The 20217-nt window shown below is 42.9% G+C and overlaps 1 protein-coding gene across 1 annotated transcript in view; it reads right to left on the bottom strand.

The window, feature by feature from the left end:
* Positions 1-3548: 3548 nt before the first annotated feature.
* The window catches only part of LOC121321034 (cholecystokinin receptor-like), a 79218-nt gene continuing 62549 nt past the window's right edge, over positions 3549-20217 (bottom strand). Inside the window, exons 4-5 of the mRNA XM_041259943.1 lie at positions 11989-12116; positions 3549-4132 (exon numbers count right to left, since the gene is read on the bottom strand). Of these exons, the coding sequence (XP_041115877.1) occupies positions 3585-4132; positions 11989-12116 (676 nt within the window). The 3' untranslated portion in view covers positions 3549-3584. The remainder of the gene's footprint in view (positions 4133-11988; positions 12117-20217) is intronic.

Raw genomic sequence — 20217 nt, 5'->3', positions numbered from 1 at the left:
CATAGTCTAGATTCTGACTGTACAACACATATGACACGCAGAGGGAGTTAGACTGAGTTCATAGTTATGTTTTTAAAACATGGTTTACTGTGCAAAACTTTTAGGCAGGTGTGAAAAAATGCTGTAAAGTAAGAATGCTTTCAAAAATAGACATGTTAATAGTTTATATTTATCAATTAACAAAATGCAAAGTGAGTGAACAGAAGAAAAATCTACATCAAATCAATATTTGGTGTGACCACCCTTCGGCTTCAAAACAGCATCAATTCTTCTAGGTACACTTGCACACAGTTTTTGAAGGAACTCGGCAGGTAGGTTGGCCCTATTTAGGCAGCCTCAGTTGCTTCTCTCTCTTCATGTAATCCCAGACAGACTCGATGATGTTGAGATCAGGGCTCTGTGGGGGCCATACCATCACTTGCAGGACTCCTTGTTCTTCTTTATGCTGTAGTTCTTAATGACTTTCGCTGTATGTTTGGGGTCGTTATCATGCTGCAGAATAAAATTGGGGCCAATCAGATGCCTCCCTGATGGTATTGCATGATGGATAAGTATCTGCCTGTACTTCTCAGCATAGAGGACACCATTAATTCTGACCAAATCCCCACCTCCATTTGCAGAAATGCAACCCCAAACTTGCAAGGAACCTCCACCATGCTTCACTGTTATCTGCAGACACTCATTCGTGTACCACTCTCCAGCCGTTCGGCGAACAAACTGCCTTCTGCTACAGCCAAATATTGCAAATTTTGACTCATCAGTCCAGAGCACCTGCTGCCATTTTTCTGCACCCCAGTTCCTGTGTTTTCGTGCATAGTTGAGTCACTTGGCCTTATTTCCACGTCGGAGGTATGGTTTTATGGCCGCAAGTCTTCCATGAAGGCCACTTCTGACCAGACTTCTCCGGACAGTAGATGGATGTACCAGGGTCCCGCTGTTTTCTACCAATTCTGAGCTGATGGCATTGCTGGACACTTCCGATTGCGAAGGGAAGTAAGCATGATGTGTCTTTCATCTGCTGCAGTAAGTTTCCTTGGCCGACCACTGCGTCTACAGTCCTCAACGTTGCCCGCTTTGTGCTTCTTCAAAAGAGCTTGGACAGTACATCTGGAAACCCCTGTCTGCCTTGAAATTTCTGCCTGGGAGAGACCTTGCTGATGCAGTATAACTACCTTGTGTCTTGTTGCTGTGCTCAGTCTTGCCATGGTGTATGACTTTTGACAGTAAACTGTCTTCAGCAACCTCACCTTGTTAGCTGAGTTTGGCTGTTCCTCACCCAGTTTTATTCCTCCTACACAGCTGTTTCTGTTTCAGTTAATGATTGTGTTTCAACCTACATATTGAATTGATGATCATTAGCACCTGTTTGGTATAATTGTTTAATCATACTCCGAATATATGCCTACAAAATCCCTGACTTTGTGCAAGTGTACCTAGAAGAATTGATGCTGTTTTGAAGGCAAAGGGTGGTCACACCAAATATTGATTTGATGTAGATTTTTCTTCTGTTCACTCACTTTGCATTTAGTTAATTGATAAATATAATCTATTAACATGTCTATTTTTTAAAGCATTCTTTACAGTATTTTCTCACACCTGCCTAAAACTTTTGCACAGTACTGTATATATATATATAGACACACACACACACACACACAAACTAGTTAAATGTAACCGGCTGAGTTGGGCCTGTGGTGCTTCATAACTACCAGCCAAACTGTGCTCTCTACCGGCCCCGGGCCATCAGGCCATGGTTAATATCGAACCCTGTACTAGTCTTTTTTCTTAGCTATATTGTCAATGTCACCTATAGATGATGTTTTTATAGTTCAACTGTATTAGCACTTCCCTGTCTATTGACTAATAAGAACAGATACGAGTAAGAGGCCAGTCAGACAAGGATCCAAGTGTTTCTGCCTCAAAAATCATGACAAGGTAGCCCATTCCATACTCTCACCACTTTCTGTGTGAAGAAAACCCTCTTTCCTGTCTATCTCCAATTAATTTACAACTGGGTCCCCTGGTCCTGGTTTCTGTACTACACTTAAAGTATTGGTTTGGGTTAATTATGTCAACACTTTGCAAGATTTTAAAGACTTCACTCCTTGTCAATCCTGATTCTTCTTTGTTCCAGGCTACATACAGTGGGTCCATGGATATTGTCTCTGGTACCGCAGTAAACTTGCGGCACCTCGATGCATGTCACAGAGTACCGCGCTTACTGTGCAGTTCAGCTTGAAGTGTAAAACCAATAAGTTATTTTTCTAGCAGAGTGTAACAGAGAGCTTTTAGGAAGTTAATGGGTTGTTTCCTTAACAAGACGGGTTCTGCTTTAGATTGTTTCTCTCTATGTAAGGGTGTCATGTGAGTACTGTACCAAACATACTGCAATGTTGATTAACAATTAAACTACAAAAGCAAAAAAAATCTATATTAAAAAAAAAAAAAAAAACTTTTTGCCCATACAAATGCTATTTAAATTCAAATCTTGTTCACCAATAAATGTCACAATATGTTACATATATGAAAACCAACATTTTTTTTCAGTCAGCAATTCGTGCAACATGATAACACATCTAAATGTAACCCTACTTTATACCATGTTTGCAAGTTTTAGAATGTTAGAGGTTTCATTAATCTGTAGTTTAAAATTGTTATTATTTTTCTTATTTTAGATTGCAGGGTGGTTTGATTTTGAACAGTAATCTTTCATGTTATTGTTGTGCAATTCAGGTAAAATGATCTCTGATCAGACCTCAGGGGAACAATCAATCTCGATTGCATCGTCTGTAAGTAATCTCAATATGTTTCTATGTGGATAACTTTTCGTTGTACCTTTTTCTTTTTTTCTTTTTTTTTACCAAATTTTAATTTGTGGTGAGGATTAACGAGACAAAAGAGATTTATTTAAAGTGTCTGTTCCCTTTGGCACACTCCCTAATGCTTTACATCAAAGCATTGGTCCTTTAATTATCTGGGACTGACTCACACCAAACTGCAATGTCATAAAGGAATAAATAGTTCTATCAAGAACAATGCTTTAATAAATACTGTATACTACTCTTAGACACTCAAACAGCATTTTTAAAATGACTTTTGTTTGAAAATGATACTAGTATTGTATAGGTTAGACTGTATTGTTTAAAATTGTTCTCATTGAGTGGAATAACCCAGACTTCTGTCTACATAACAAGCTTAACGATATACTGGACAAAACTGTACCATTTGTAACCAAAAGTAAGAAGTGAAATAAACAGATAATACTGGTGAACACTCGGCAGCAGCACTTGTGAACGTCCGTTCCTTTCCCTTCAATTGCAGACATATTCCTGTTTCCTAAACCTTGATAGTTTAGATGTCCTGAAACCGAAGTAAGCTTTTCTTTTTTTATGAAAGTTGAAACCGCAAGGAATCTATAATTTCTATAACATATATATATTATATATATATATATATATATATATATCACTATATATATTATATATTATATATATATATAGTGACTGACATGAGAAAAAAGGATGTCATAAAGCCAAGGATGTCTTGTCCAGTGTTATAGCATTGTCTATGATTTTCCCTGTCTCTCAGCTCACAGGGGCTGGTAATGACGGACCCAGTGTGCTGACAGTGGTGTAGCTGAATTTAGACAGTGAGGCCCCAGTACCGGCGACGTCATCTTTTGTCTCTTGAAAGCGACAGCAAGGCCTCCAGCAGCAGGCGAACGTAGCTAGAAATGTTTTGCGGAAACGCTTGTTCATGAAGCAGTAGATTATGGGGTTGACACAAGCAGATGTATAAGACAACAGGTGGATGAAAGAAATAGGAGCCCCAGAGAGGACCTTGTGTGCAGTGTGGTGGTCGAAGGCCCGCCAGGTGTTAACAGAGTAGATGGGCATCCAGCAGACGAAAAACATGGCAACAATGACGATGAGCATGCGGATCACGCGCTTCTTGGCCATGAGCTTGGCCTCGGAGGTGTTGCTACGAGCTCTGTCCATCTTGGTTCCACCACTAGGGTTCAGAATGGACATTTCCACCATGTTCTGACACTTCGTCACTTGAATGTAGCAGCCATCTCCCTCGTCACTGCTGGTTGCCGGATTGCCCTTTACATTGAGGCCATTTTTATGGGCTAAGAAAGATGGACATTTTATATTAAAAAATAAACATAAACATACAGAATGATCAGAGCTATCAGTAATATAAAACACTAGGTCACCATCCACCTACAGCTATGGCCAAACATTTAACAGCACCCTGGAATTTTAGGCTCTTCCCCATGGCTTACTCGAAAGTTAGAAAATCTATGTATGCTTATACAGCTTAAATCTACATGTACCACTTCCAATTGTGACCTTTTGATTACTTCTGATTGAGTAACAGGTGTCAAGATTTCCAACGTCTTTTCAGAAATTGTGCGTATTCATGTTAGATTTTGAAATGTCACTGTGGAAGGGGTGTGGGTAATTCACTGACTAGGAGACAAACAGGTGTAATTGAAAACACCACACAGGTGCCCAGTTTTATTTTTGACAGTTCTTACTTTTTCCGGCAGAGGGCACTGTTGACCGTGGGCTGCCTATCAACGATGATAGACAGCACCACAGAAATACCACAGCTGGTACGCGAACAGCAAGTGCACTCGCAGGTGCTCAAAGAAATAATAATGAAAACAGAAGGCGAAAAGAACAATGGAAAATAAAACAGTAATAAAACTACAAATAAAAGGTGCTGCACTCGGCAGCGTTATCCCGGTCGCCGCTACCCGCATGACCCGAATCACTGTCCTACTCTGTAGGCTAACTAGCCTGCTCTTTTACAATACGCCGGGGTCTGCCCAAGGGTTCCCCGCTCTCTCTGTCTCGCTGTGAAACTCTCTTTGTTTCGCCTGATTCCCAGTCCTGGATCAGAGCTTCCACACTCTCGGTGCGTCTAAGTGGGCAGACCTGAGGAAAGAGCAGAGCATTTTTTATAGGGCTAGCAATCTGCCAAGACTCGCCTCTCAGCCATTCAGAGAGGGGGAAAGTCCACACACCCACTTTCCCACCTCCCCGTGTCACTGCCATGACTCACAGGCGGTTGTTGGACGACTGCCGCCCTCTTCCTGCAGCCCGTGAACACGCCAGCAGAGTCAGCACAGATCTCTCCCTGTTACATATCCTTCCCCTCAGAATGACACCACCGGTTCATTTGAAAATCTTACACCCCCATGCCTTCCCGAGAGAAAAAGTCTGCGTTTTGATGCAGCTTTCCTGCTCGGTGGACTACCCTGAAGGCATAGGGCTGCAAGGCCAAGAACCACCGTGTGATTCTGGCGTTGCTATCTTTCATCTTGTGAAGCCATGCTAAGGGGGCATGATCTGTAACCAGGGTGAAGTGTTGCCCCAGGAGGTAGTACCGGTAGTACTGCCCATTTTACCGCGAGACACTCCTTCTCGATGGTGCTATAATTTTTCTCGCGGGGAAGGAGCTTCCTGCTGATGTACAGGACTGGGTGCTCGCTTCCCCGAACCTCCTGCGACAACACTGCCCCGAGACCTGTCTCTGACGCATCCGTCTGCAGGGTGAACCTCTTACCAAAATCCAGGCTGCATAGTACTGGCTTACTACACAGCCTCTGCTTCAAGGTGAGAAAGGCCCTCTGGCACAACTCCGTCCACTGAACCGTATTTGGGGCAGCCTTCCGGGTGAGGTCTGTCAAGGGAGCAGCAAGCGTAGCGAAATTCGGGATGAACTTTCTATAATAGCCCGCTAGTCCCAAGAAAGAGCGCACCTGGGTTTTGGTTGTAGGAACCGGCCAGTCAGCCAAGGCTTTCACTTTAGCAACTAGCGGTCTGATCTGGCCGTCCCCTACTCGATACCCCAAATACTCCAACTCACTCTTCCCAATGGCACACTTCTTTGGGTTAGCAGTGAGCCTCACCTCCCGCAAGGATTGCAACACCGCCGCTGCCTTACACAGATGACTCGGCCAATCCTCACTGTGGATAACCACGTCATCTATATAAGCAGCGGCGTACTGCTGATGGGGCCACCAGATGCGATCCATCATCCGCTGGAAAGTGGCGGGGGCTCCGTGCAACCCAAAGGGCATGGTCCTGAATTGGTACAACCCGAAGGGAGTTGAAAACGCCGTCCTCTCTCTAGATTCCGGGGTCAGAGGTATCTGCCAGTACCCCTTTGTTAAATCCAGTGTCGTCATAAAATGAGCCGTGCCTAGACGCTCCAGCAACTCATCTACTCGGGGCATTGGATAAGCATCAAATTTCGATTTCTCATTGATTCGTCTGAAATCAGTGCAAAGTCGAGTTGACCCGTCTGGCTTATCGACTAACACGACCGGACTGTTCCAGTCACTTTGGGACTCTTCTATTACTCCCAGTCTCAGCATTTCGTCAATTTCCGCTTTTATTACCTGTCTTTTACGCTCAGGTATACGGTACGGTCTCTGGCAAACTAGCGCCCCCGGGTCAATATCTATGTGATGATGGGCTACTCGAGTCTGCCCCGGGACTGAAGAGAACACGTCAGGAAACTCCGCCACCAGACCGTGAGCCTGACATTTCTGCGTTGGTGTTAGATCCTCAGCAATCTGTACCGATCCTTCTCTTGCCAGAACAGAAAGATCAGGTCCCAGGTCCGTGACGTCATCTGCATGCGCCACTAACAACGCCTCTGGTTGTAACCAAGGCTTTAAGAGACTGATATGGTAAATGTGTTTCTCTGTCCGTCGCTCCGGCTGGCAGATCTCATAGTCCACCTTCCCAACCTGGCGTGTAACCTCAAAGGGTCCTTGCCACTTAGCCAAGAGTTTCGACTCAGAACTGGGTAATAACAGAAGTACCTTATCCCCCGGCTGCAATGTGTGCAACCGGGCTCCTCGGTTATATTGTGTCTCCTGTCTGTGCTGCGCCTGCTGCAAATTGTCATGCGCCCATTTCCCCACAGACTCAAGACGTTTGCGCAGGTCCAACACATACCGGACGGTATTGGTCAAATTGTCCTGCTGCTCCTCCCACATCTCTCTGACCAGGTCGAGCACGCCCCAGGGTCTCAGTCCATACAACAGCTCCAATGGTGAAAACCCCGTAGAAGCCTGGGGAACCTCTCTGATCGCAAAGAGAAGGGGAGGAATCAGCTGGTCCCAGTAACACACATCACTACGAATAAATCTGCGCAACATGTTCTTAAGGGTCTTATTAAAGCGTTCCACCAAACCGTCGGTCTGAGGATGAAACACCTAGGTCCTAATGGTCTTAATTCCCAAAATCTTACATGTCCGGGACATAAAATTGGTGCCTTGATCGGTTAGTATCTCCTTGGGAATCCCCACCCGGGAGAAAACCTTCACAAGCTCGTTGGCAACAGACTTAGTGGACATAGATCAGAGGTGAATTGCCTCTGGATAACGCGTAGCGTAATCCAGAATGACAAGTAGGTGGGTGTATCCTGCCGCCCTCCTTTCTAGTGGCCCCACTATGTCCATCCCAATACGCTCAAACGGAGCTTCCACTAGGGGCAAAGGCACCAGTGGGGCTCGTGGAACGGCTCTAGGGCTGGCCTTCTGACATTCCCCACAACGCTCACAAAACCGCTTCACATCGCCATCCAGCCCCAGCCAGAAGAACCGTGACACAAGCCTTGCTTTAATTTTATCCCTTCCCAAATGACCAGACAGGGGAATAGCGTGAGCTAACTGCAACAAATCCTCCTTAAAGGGCTGAGGAATGAGCAACTGATGACGCACTTCACCGGTCTGGGGTAATTTATCATCATGGTACAGTAGGTTTCGATCAATTTAAAAGTGGGGGTACGTGGCGGCGCATTTGGGCTCGACCACCCGACCATTAACCACCGCTGCTTGGTCAAAGAGCCTGCCCAGCACGTCGTCACGCCCTTGCTCGAGTCAGAAGTCACGGGAGCGAGCTAAGAAATCAGCTCCCATGGCTTCCAACTCGGGGTCAGGTCGGTCCGAGGCAGAGGCAGCCAAGCCAGACCCCTGCGCTGGCTCCGCGACCTCCCTCCCAGACTCTTCATCAACCACCCCCACCTGAAACTTCTCCGACTCCCTCCATTGCCAGCCCTCATTCTTAGTGATCCGGTGCTCCCGTTTAGTTTTACGGGGTTTAAATCTATGGCAAAACCACTCTGGATCACGAAAGGGAAAAATCTCTCCAATTACTTCCTCTTTCTTAGCTAATAATGAAGACGGGGCTGTCAGAGCAGCCAACCAATCTTCAAACTGCTCACAGTCCTGTCCCAGAACTACTGGTACCGGCAATCGAGGACATAATCCTACTCGCACCTGCGTCACCTGCTGGCCAATAGTCATACACACATTGATCTTGGGATAAGAGCGGACATCCCCATGAATACATTTAATATGCATCCGTCCCAATATGCGTTTTTGCCCCGGTGAGATTAGGCTCTCCTGTACCAGAGACTGACTACACCCTGAGTCCAGGAGAGCCTGGGTTTTTGTACCATCCACTGTCACAGGAATAACAAAACCCGGGTGCTGAAGTGACTGAGGTAATTGAACGCGTCTACCTGGTTGGCTGAGGTCACACTCCATCACGGGGCAGTCCGGGAGAGGTGGCCCACCTCCCTGCACGTCCAACACCTCGGTGGGCTGGTTTCTCTCCCCGAAGTTTTGGAAAAAGGGGGAAACACTGGAGCAATAAAAGGGGCTCGCCGATAAGTCCGACACTGCAGCAGCCCATGGGTATCCCCACCCTGCCCCAGTACCCGGGCCGGGAGCTCCCACCGACACCCCCCGACCAAATCCTGGACTACCCCTTCCCCCCAGTCCCTTCGCCATTTCCGGGGCCAGTTGAGGGGACGATCCAGTAGCCGCACTCCTCCCGGGCAGTTTCGCAGGCGTTGGTTCCGCTGCCTGGTACCGCTCGGCAAGTTCGACCGCCCGGTCCAGCGTGTCTGGTGCCTGCCGCTGGACCCACAGCCGAGGTTCCGGGGCTAGACACTCCAGGAAGCGCTCCACCACAATCATCTCCACCACCCTGGCTTTGATGTTCAAATCCTGATTCAACCAACCCATGGCGTAATCCTTCAGATGGTGGGCGATGGCTCGTGGGTGCTCCCCTGCCGCAAATTGCTCCTCCCGGAATTTCTTCCGGTAGCCCTCCGGTGTGGTCCCCACACGATTTAGGATGGCTGCCTTCAGCCGGGGGTAATCCAGCATGTGCTCCGGGGACAGCATCCTCGCAGCTGCTTGAGCCTCCCCGGTGAGTTGGGGCAACACATAGCTAGCCTACTGGGTTTGGGGCCACCCGGCTGAGATCGCCATAGCCTCGAACACCTCCAAGTAGGCGTCTGGTCGATCCTTGGCCGTCATTTTGGTGGGTCTCTGGATGGAGTGGTCTGGAGCTGCGGGTCTAGCCGCCCCCTGCACTGCCGCAGTGAGCGTCTGGCGCAGGAGGTCCATCATTGCAGCAAACTGGGTAGCATCCATGCTAGTCTGCTCCTTCTGAATATGCACTGCTTTGGGCAGTGCCAGTGAATCCCACTTCCTGTGGAAGGGGTGTGGGTAATTCACTGACTAGGAGACAGACAGGTGTAATTGAAAACACCACACAGGTGCCCAGTTTTATTTTTGACAGTTCGTACGTTTTCCGGCAGAGGGCACTGTTGACCGTGGGCTGCCTATCAACGATGATAGACAGCACCACGGAAATACCACAATTGGTACGCGAACAGCAAGTGTACTCGCAGGTGCTCAAAGAAATAATAATGAAAACAGAAGGCGAAATGAACAATGGAAAATAAAACAGTAATAAAACTACAAATAAAAGGTGCTGCACTCGGCAGCGTTATCCCGGTCGCCGCTACCCGCACGACCCGAATCACTGTCCTACTCTGTAGGCTAACTAGCCTGCTCTTTTACAATACGCCGGGGTCTGCCCAAGGGTTCCCCGCTCTCTCTGTCTCGCTGTGAAACTCTCTTTGTTTCGCCTGATTCCCGGTCCTGGATCAGAGCTTCCGCACTCTCAGTGCGTCTAAGTGGGCAGACCTGAGGAAACAGCAGAGCATTTTTTTATAGGGCTAGCAATCTGCCAAGACTCGCCTCTCAGCCATTCAGAGAGGGGGAAAGTCCACACACCCACTTTCCCACCTCCCCGTGTCACTGCCATGACTCACAGGTGGTTGTTGGACGACTGCTGCCCTCTTCCAGCAGAGTCAGCACAGATCTCTCCCTGTTACAGTCACATTTTTCAATTTGACAGTTTTTCATTATGTGGTAAACTACAAAGCAGTATGTAATTTCATATGTTAATGTAACATTATTCAGCAGATTTCATTCGACTTCATGAAGCAAAACTAGACAATTCTAGGTCAATGTAAAACTTTTGGCCATAGCTGTACATCCACGACATGTATCCCATATTCATATACAGTTGTAGTCAAAAGTTTACATACCCCAGTGGAAATTTACAATTTCTAGAAATTTCTCGAAAACAACTAATTATAGGAAAAAAATCTCTTTAGCAAAAGTTTTGATTTTGTGGATGAGGAAAAAAAAAAGTTACAAGAAATAGATTATTTATTTTTTCTGCAAAACTCAAAAATTCTAATTCAAAAGTATTCATACCCTGACAAGGATTAAATTAAATTAAATTAAATGAATAGCTAGTTGAGGCACCTTTAACAATAATAACCTCTTTTAAATGATTAGGATATTTGTCAATGAGCTTTAGGCATGATTTTTTTGTGATTTTTGACCATTCTTCAACACAAAATTATTATAGTTCATTCAAATTCCAAGGACTTCTCTTGGGCACAGCCTTCTTCAACTCAGACCAAAGATTCTCAATCAGATTTAGATCGGGACTTTGACTAGGCCATTCCAGATTCTGAAGTAGATTTTAATGTGCCATAATTTTCTGTGCCATTAGAGGAAAAACAGCCCCATAGGAAGGATATTACCACCTCTATGCTTGACAGTAGGTATGGTGTTCTTTTCTTTGTACACCTCACCAGACTTTCTCCAAAACTCATATCCATCATTCAAATGGATGCAATACTCAACAATGCAATACTCGACCTATGATTGAAATGGAAACCCCAGTCGCACTTGCAGCCAACTCACTTTGAATATCTTTGGCAGTCAATCTTGGATTGATATTAACCTTCCTCACAATTCTTCTAGAACCTTCTTTCTTCCAGATAGAGGGAGCATCGTGACAGTACCATGAGTCTTGTACTTCTTGACAATAGAAACAATAGTTGAAATTGGGATACTCAAATGCTTGGAAATCTTCTTGTATCCTCTCCAGCTTTATGACAATAAATAATTTTCTTCAGATAGTTTACTTTTTCTTTTTCCCTTTTATATGCTCTAAGAATGTTCACCTAAAATCCAGCATTTTCTACACTTTTCTACAATTATTATCATATTGAAGATTTCTAGCACCTTGTAGACAATACTATCATAGCATCAAAGGGCATGTTTCACCACAATTTGACATCCGGTATATTATAAATACTGTATGAGGGTCCTTTTCAATTTTTATGTGCAAGTCAGATAGCGAAATAAAGGGGACATTGTAATATTAGTATGTGTGAAAAATGTGAAAAAAATTGTACCAAGTTTCATTAGTGGGTATCTCCACTAAATTCCTGTTGCCTAGGATGTGATAACAAAATGTTTAATTATGACAAGTCACAAATGGAACAATTGGATGCATGGACTGCTACAGAGGATGGTGAAACTGAGATACTTCATTAAAAATATTTCTGCTCTTTATAGATCATTCTGTATATCACAGGATTCTATTTTTAGACTTTGAGTATTGACATGAGTTCTCTCAACAGGCTATACTTAATCATAATCAAAAGACAAACTCAAAATAACATCTGGCTTGGTTCTTTTAATTGTACAGGGTCTTCATGCATTTATAACTGTGCACCATGGAAACACATGAATGAAACACATGAATGGGTTACACTTTGAGGTGGAGTCAAACTTACCAGTGATTTCTTTTTTCTGGTCCAGTTCAAACTGGATTCCTCTATACAGTTCCCGGGAAATTAGTCCATAGGCAATTATCATCACAATACCAGGGATAAAGAACAGAGTAATCAGCAGCATCAGGTACCTGCAAGAAAAAAGACATTCTAGAGAATATATTGCAAGAAAATAGACATTCTGGAGAATACAGCCAAGAAAAGAGACATTCTGGAGAATATATTACAAAAAAAGAGACATTCTGGAGAATATATTGTAAGAAAAGAGACATGTCAGAGAATATATTGCAAGAAGAGACACATTTCAGAGAACATATTGCAAAAAAAGAGACATTCTGGAGAATATATTGCAAGAAGAGAGACATTTCAGAGAATATACTGCAAGAAGAGAGACATTTCAGAGAATATATTACAAAAAAAGAGACATTTCAGAGAATATATTGCAAGAAAAGAGAAATTTCAGAGGATATATTGCAAGAAGAGAGAAATTCCTGAGAATATATTCAAAGAAAGGAGACATTCTGGAGAATATATTGCAAGAAAAGAGACATTCTGGAGAATATATTGCAAGAAAAGAGACATTCTGGAGAATATATTGCAAGAAGAGAGAAATTCCTGAGAATATATTGCAAGAGAAATTCCTGAGAATATATTGCAAGAAAAAATTAATTCCTGAGAATATTGCTTGAACTTTCTCCAAAACAGCATTCTGGGCTGTTCCATGGTTTGTTTTTTTCCAAACTTTAAGCAAGGGTGTTTCAAAATTTCTTACACTCAAGTAGAGGAAAACCCAAACTATTACAACAAATAGACTGACTGAAGTACATACTATTACTTTCTTGTTATAATTATTTAAGTCATTGTTACGAAAAGTGTCCTAGAGCTGTTGGCCCTGTGAGTAAGTCTGCTCTGTAAACTGACACATTAACAATACATCAGTGGCTATGTTGAGACATAGTTATCCAGTATATATTTATATCCAGTTATTTTAGGACAAGACTTGTTGTATTTTGAAACAATGATAAATAAAACAGTAAAGCCAGTCTATGGGAGCAGTGTGGGAAACTATTGGGAAACTTTTTTCTGCATGCTGATTTGTTCCATTCCTGATTTTACCTGAAAAACAAAAACAAAAATAGAGTGAAGGTTTGAAAAATGGGAAGGAATGTGAATGAAACAAGGCTGGGGTTTGTTTGGGGAAAAATCAAAGTCTGTCAAATGCAAGGGAAAGGGGATCGGGACTGGCTCATCTGGGTGTAGGTTCGATTTATCGAGGGGAAGGATATAGATGATAACCGGTCACTTACATATCCTCATCACATTATTTTTGGGCACTTACTATATAGAGTATCCAAAGCCACAAGCTCAAGTCAGATTGTAACACAATTAGTCATTCCCCAGTCTTTTTGAACAACCTTCGGTTGGCTCACGATGTCCCATGTTCAGGCCATATAGGTAGCGACAAGAATGAATATTGGCCAGATTTTATTGGATGGGAGCTTTTAGTGAGGTGACACGATAAGTAGTGGTAGTGGTGGACTTTGCGCCCAGATATCCAGAGGCAGTACCATTGATATCCACTAGTGCCACAGCAATTGCATGAAAGTTAGTGCAGATTATAGCAAGAGTAGGGAATCTAAAAGAAAGGTTTAAAGGAATTGTATAAATTATTGCAAATTTGGTCCATTCAAACCTCAGTTTATCATCCGCAGACAGATGATTTGGTGGAACAGTTTAATCAGACTTGGAAACAGATGCTGAAGCGGTTTGTCAACCAAAAACAGAAACATTGGGCTAAACTCTTCCCCTACCTGATGTTTGCAGTGAGAGAAGTGCCTCCGAGCTCGCCTGGGTTCTTTCCCTTTGAACTGCTGTATGGGAGGCAACCTCGAGGTATCCTTGATCTTGTGATCTTGTTTCCTTTTTTCTAATGAATATGTAATCATCATGCGTGCTTGATTATGTTATTAACTTTTATGCTTATTTAGTGCATATTTTTAAGAATCCAATTAAATTCTCCAACTAGGAACCCTGTATCACTTAGACTGATAACTTTAATTGTCTATTTTTTTATATGAAGTCTACTTTGCAGTCGCCACATCAAATTCTTCAATGTGCTGTAAAAAACAAACATTTCTTCTGCTTCCCAATGAACCCTAATTCCTTTAGAATGCACTATGTTTTCTTTTAATGCGCATATACAGGTTCCATTGAATTTATACTCATTTCCATTGAATTTATACATTGAATTAAATTTTCAAGAAACAGCAAATAGAATTTCCAAAATACTATGGAGTCTACAGGATTTTTGAAATTCACATAATAGCTGTTGTAAAACGAACTGCCCTCTCCATGGTTCATTGACCCTTTAAAAACAGACCCAGGACACAGAAATTGAATATTTATAAGCAAGGATACTACTTCTAATAACAAAAAACAAAAATAAACAAAAACCCGCAAACAAAACCTAGCTCTATTCGAGCACTGACTAACACTGGCAGGACCCTGAGTAACTTGCAGGACAGCTAAGCGGTTTACCTGCCAGAAGCAAAACACAAATTATCACACAAGGTTGCACACACAACCAGGCTCTTCACTCTGCAGCAGCCCTGAACAGACTGGCGGCACCTTTTAAATACCCGCATCTGGTTCTAATTTACAATTACCTCCAGGTGCAGGGGATAATTAACAATAAAACAATTAATAAATACAATTAAATAATATAATTAAATTAAACAAAACATGCATTTGCCTATATTTTTAAGCAGGGAAAATCAACCCTCTCTCTGCTACCTTACACTACATTTATGTAAATGAAGGCTGTTTTCATTGGTAAAATCGCAGTGTTCGTTTAAGTGTTTCCTTTTAGCGAATCAACAGCTCCAGTAAACAGAATAAAGCCTACATTCCTGCTACTGAAGCATTTTTAACAGATTCTGTGGGAAAGCCAATAATGTGTGGATTTTAATTTTAAAATGCCTTACCCTACTAAATCCAACTGGTATGTGCATTGCTAAAGTTAAATATAGTAAGTCTATTTTCAGTTATTAAAAGGCGCAGTGTCACGTTTTATTGTATTTACATATTTTTTTTAAAGTGTTACCTTATACATAATATGTCACAGGTAAATTATTGTATTTTAGCGGAATGTGCACGGAACTATTTTATAAATTGTGTGCAAATTTTTTTTTTTTAAAACAATGATGCATACAATAGAACCCCAGAGTTACAACCCCCAAACTTACAAACTGAGCGAATCCCCACTTTCAACCGAAAGCATGCAATCATTCAACCATGCAGGCAAAGCAACCAGATAGGTGCTCCTACATAAGCGGCATGCTGGTCATGGTGAAGGCAAAATTACTGTACCAACAAATGTATTCAGAATGGTGATGCAAATGCATTATGTTTAAAAAACAAGCACAATGTTATCCCAGGTTTTCTTGGATGTTTAAATCTGTGTTTTTGATACAGTTACAATTTCAATTGAGCCTTTTTTCAATTTTTAGTACTGTTTTAAAGACTTTAGAACCATAACATGAGTATTACATTACTGTGCTGTATCCTTGTATTATTCTTCAAATTGAGGGTGTAGATAACAAGTGTACACATTTATTAAAACTACTGAAAACTAATTTTCAGTGTACAGGCATTTCAGACTTACGAACAACCTCCATTCCCAAGAGGTTCGTAACTCTGAGGCTGTACTTTACATAGAATGTTTAGCTTGGACATCACTTGCAGATTAGACAGATCTTCACTTCAAAGTATAGATGTCCAGTCGTGCTGATCTTCACTTCAAAGTATAGCTGTCCAGTCGTGCTGATCTCCACTTCAAAGCATAGATGTCCAGTGGCCAAATTTAAAAAATAATAAAAAAGGCTTGCTCATTGTGGAAAAGTGGTTTGCAGTGTGCAGGTGTAGAGTGCTTAAGACAATGACAGATAACAAAGTACTGGTGAAATGGAGGTTTATATTTTTGTAATCCAAAGTCTGATGACAAAACAGTAACAATGATATCAGACAATACACCATGGATTGTGTATTGCTCTGTTTAATTAATCAATGGGTTAGCTCCGAAATAGTAGTCCCGATATTTAAGCACCCACACGTAACACTAACACAATCACAAGTCCACAGTGAGTGCTATAGTGCTCGTGGTGCAAATACAGGTAAACGTGACACAAGTGCAATGTTGTTCGGGTTTAGTGCTGGGCTTTAGCGACTGCTTCGGATCGTGTTAGCCGTCTAATGTAGTCCATGAGCCAGGGGGGTTGGTCGGTACAACCCAGGGGGGACAAAGGCCACTAGACAAACCCCAAGAGATGGTAAATAGGTGATAGCATTGCATAACTCTTTGCCAAATCTGTTTTATCACCACATTTTAACCACACCCCAAATTCGCCAACAGCCAGAATTCTACAATTGTGCAGCAGGGTCTTTATGTCAAACTCATATAAAATCTTCATTGTTTAAGTTAGGGCATTGAAATTAAGAGCTAAGATAGTCATACACCTGCACTTACCATTACAACAAACATGATTTAATTATTTTCACTGGTTTGCCATTGGCAGCCTCTCTACCATATTTGACATTAAATACAATTTATACACTTGTTTTTACTAAAAATTAAGCCAAAAATATTGAGTAATGTATCAGGGTCAATTTAGGACCGTTTAATTTTCTAGGTTCTGTATTAATCAATTTGTAATAGGAAAATGTACCCCTCTCATTTTCTTTTTTAATGAAAAAGGCAAAAAACTGGTAAAGAAAGGACAGTTAGAAAAAGAACAAACAATTTATTGACATCTGTTTGCAGGTTATACTCAAATCCTGAAAATATAGTACAAGGGGAGCCAAAACAAAAAACACTTGAATGAGTTGCAATATGTTATACTATGTCTTAGAAATCATAATCATCCTCAATATCGAGCTCTTCGGAGGAGGAACTGTTATCATTTCTTTTTCTGTTGCCTGATTGTCAGAGTCAGAAACTCTACACATATCAGTGCACTTGAGGGCATTTGTTAAGCAGACACATTTTGGCCGTTTGTAGATCCTGGGACAGTTACAGCCAGTAGATCCAACACAGCCTGAGGTACAGGCTGTCCTTCCATCCAGTCTACTGCCAGCTGCAGTTCCCCAAAATGTTTTTCACACTTCCAGCCTCTCCCTGTAGGGCTAGGTGTCCCTGGGTCCTTCTCCAGACATCTCCTCCATATTGCTGCTTTGTAATTGGCCCACTGGATATATTTCTTTAAACAGTCTCTGTAGGGGGGGGGGGGGGTGCAGTTGGTGACTCTCAATCTCACCTTTCTTTGCACAGAATAGGTGATGTTTCAAATTGTTTACTCTCACTGTAGCAGATTTGACTGCATAGAGAAGACATGTGAACTTCACAAGTTTGTCCATCAGCTCCTCAGACAGATCCAATTCCTGCCCCAACTGTGAGAATGCTTCTTGTGCTTCTCTGTTGGCACTCAGGATCTTGAGGGCACTCACTTTCCCTTTGCCTGCAAATGTGCTGACTGTGTCGCAACCTGTATATGCGCATGCAGGCCTATGAGGGGCTGACAAACATTGGTGCCAACAGCACATGCTATTTTCTCAATGTCAAGGACTCTTATGAATGCTTTAGTGCCATATTTTTGGAACAATGGGGCCCTTTATGTAATCATGGAATCCCAAGCACATGATGAACACATAAGTGTCTTCTGAGCTTATTGTTATTGCTTGGTAGCCTTCTTCAGCAGCATTGTAGCAACAAGTGACCATCATCTTCCTCTTGTGTACTCTTGAGATCAGGCACCTCCTGGCTACCTTCAGACGTAATCTTGTAGCATTTGTCTTCAGAGGTTACAAAGAGTACCTTATCCTGAAGTCTCTTAGTGTACTCTGCCGCCTTCCACTCATTCACCAAAATTCAGATGAGGCTTGTTTTGTTTTTTTCTCCATTGACTTACCATTTGTGAGGCTGTGATGCTTTGTAGCTGGAGTCCAGGCTCTTCCTCTCCGAATGTCCTTTCACTGTTCTTTACAGATGTCTCCTGGTATGTGTCAAACACCACATCAATCATATGACTCCTACTTCCTTCCATCAGAGCCATGAGCACCACAGACATGGCTACTTCACCAAAGTTGAAATGATCACCCCTAACCCAGTGAACAAGAATTGTCAAGCATTTTTTCAACTGGTGCTACATATTTTCTGCAAGTATGTGGCTAAAGCAGCTTTTCTGGTCTTTCAAAGGAGCCCTTCTGGGGATGCCAATGTCCATGACAAAGGTCCCAGAGGATGAGAGAGTACATCTGCCATTTGTTCGACCAAAAAGTGCCCAGTCTATTTTCAGAATGATTGTTCTCCCATTGCTCGTCACCTCCTTCTTCTTGCACATATTGCGGAAGGTTTTTAGCTTGATCTTTTTCATGGGGTCAAGGAATTTCTTCATCGGTGGGTTGCTCTCAAGTCTCTCAGTCCTGAAGTCAGCATAACTTAGCTCTCCTACTTCATATGCCTTCATCAGGTCACAGGCTATTTTCTGAGGAGCTGCTTTTGCCGTAGAGATTATAACGAGAGCATGTTTCACAGCAAACAGGTTGACCCAACGTTGAAGAAGACTCACTACTGCTGACACTGCCTCCTCGTCTTTTTCAATTCTTGGTTTGTACAGCTCTGCATGATCAAGATCTGAGCTTGTGTTCTGCATCATTTCTTTCATCTGACTCAGGAAGGCACTCCTGTGTTCAGCTGTGATGTAATATCTCTCTACAGCACCTAGTTTAAGACTGAACCTTGCTGTACCACCTGGAGTCTGTGTTTCTTTGTTTACTGTGACCTATGTGATTTGGTCAACAGGAATGCATCCAAAAGGATTGTTGCCAGAGAGGTGAACAAAAAAGTATCCATTCATGAAATGTTCTTGCACCTGAGGGTGTTCAACTGGAAGCATTGTCATCTGGGCATAGTAGGCTGGCATATACATAGCATAGTTAACTTTTTCATAAGCAAAACACCAGGGGATCATGGATTTTATGGCAATGAGGTGTAACTGGCAGTTGCCTTCTTGGGCAGCACAAAGCAAGGTCAGCAAGTTATCCATGTCCACATATGACATCCAAAATGATGACAGATCACCATGGTCATGACAAAGATGCTCCAAGAATCTTTTCCAAACGTCTTGCACCACTGCAAAAGATGAACTCTGCAGCAGGCTCTCAAGGTTCCTTTGGCACAGGTTTTTTACCAGGTCATTCACTTTTTTCAGAAATAAGTAGACTGTTTGCTTCTTGTCATTCTGGTTCATCTCCACCCAGGGGATGAACTCTATCCAGGCCAGTCTCATTATAGCTTCACATATCCACTTGTGCACACAAACTGCACGATTATACATCATGCCTTCAAGAACTGCAGTTACTGAGCCTTATGCAATGATGCCTGCTTCAATGCAAAGATAACGAAGGCCAGCATCCTGAAATCATTTTCCAAGAATTGACAAGGCACTGCAGATGGTATGAAATGTGCCCAACTGAAGGATGATGTTGGCAAACCTTTCTTTGTGCTTCCAGGCAATTTCTGCTGCTTTTGCATACAGAGCTTGATCCATGACCACTATTATTTTCTGCAATTGTAGGGCCTTCCTGATGAATTCTGACTGGTTCAAAATGTCAGACACAGTTGTCAACTCAGTAGCAAGGTTTTTGTCCTGAGCAGCCCTAGCTTTCTCTTTGCATTCAAGTATGGTTGCAGTGGCTGTTAGTGGCTGTGGGCCAACCCTCTCAACAGCAACATAAACTGCCAGTTCTTCATTTGCAGTGGTCACAAGTCATTGCTTTTGTTACTCATTGCTGGGGAGAGGAGCCTTTGGAGATGTGGTCCACAGACTTTGGCCTGTATGGCAATACCATTCACTCAATGAGTGGTCCCCTTGCCAGTCAGAGTCTCTTCCAGCCTATCAAGGTTGTCCCATGCTAGACTTTTGAAAACATAAGGCTGGAAGAAGAGTTGGTTGATTAAAGGTAGCAGAGTTGGTTGATTAAAGGTAGCAGACTTAGAACATTACTTATGGGATAATGTATACCAAAGGTTCCGAGGGAGAAGGAAACACATAGGTATGGGATAATGTATACCAAAGCTGTTGCGAGGGAGAAGGAACGGCAGCATATGAACACTGTGTCCAAGATGTAGCCATCCTCTAGTGGAGTGTGTGGCTGCCCTACCTGGTGGGGGCAAGC

Source organism: Polyodon spathula, chromosome 9 (assembly GCF_017654505.1).
Source record: "Polyodon spathula isolate WHYD16114869_AA chromosome 9, ASM1765450v1, whole genome shotgun sequence".
Taxonomy (NCBI): domain Eukaryota; kingdom Metazoa; phylum Chordata; class Actinopteri; order Acipenseriformes; family Polyodontidae; genus Polyodon; species Polyodon spathula.
The sequence above is the reverse complement of the archived record's forward strand: the minus strand, read 5'-3'. Positions and strand labels throughout refer to the sequence as shown.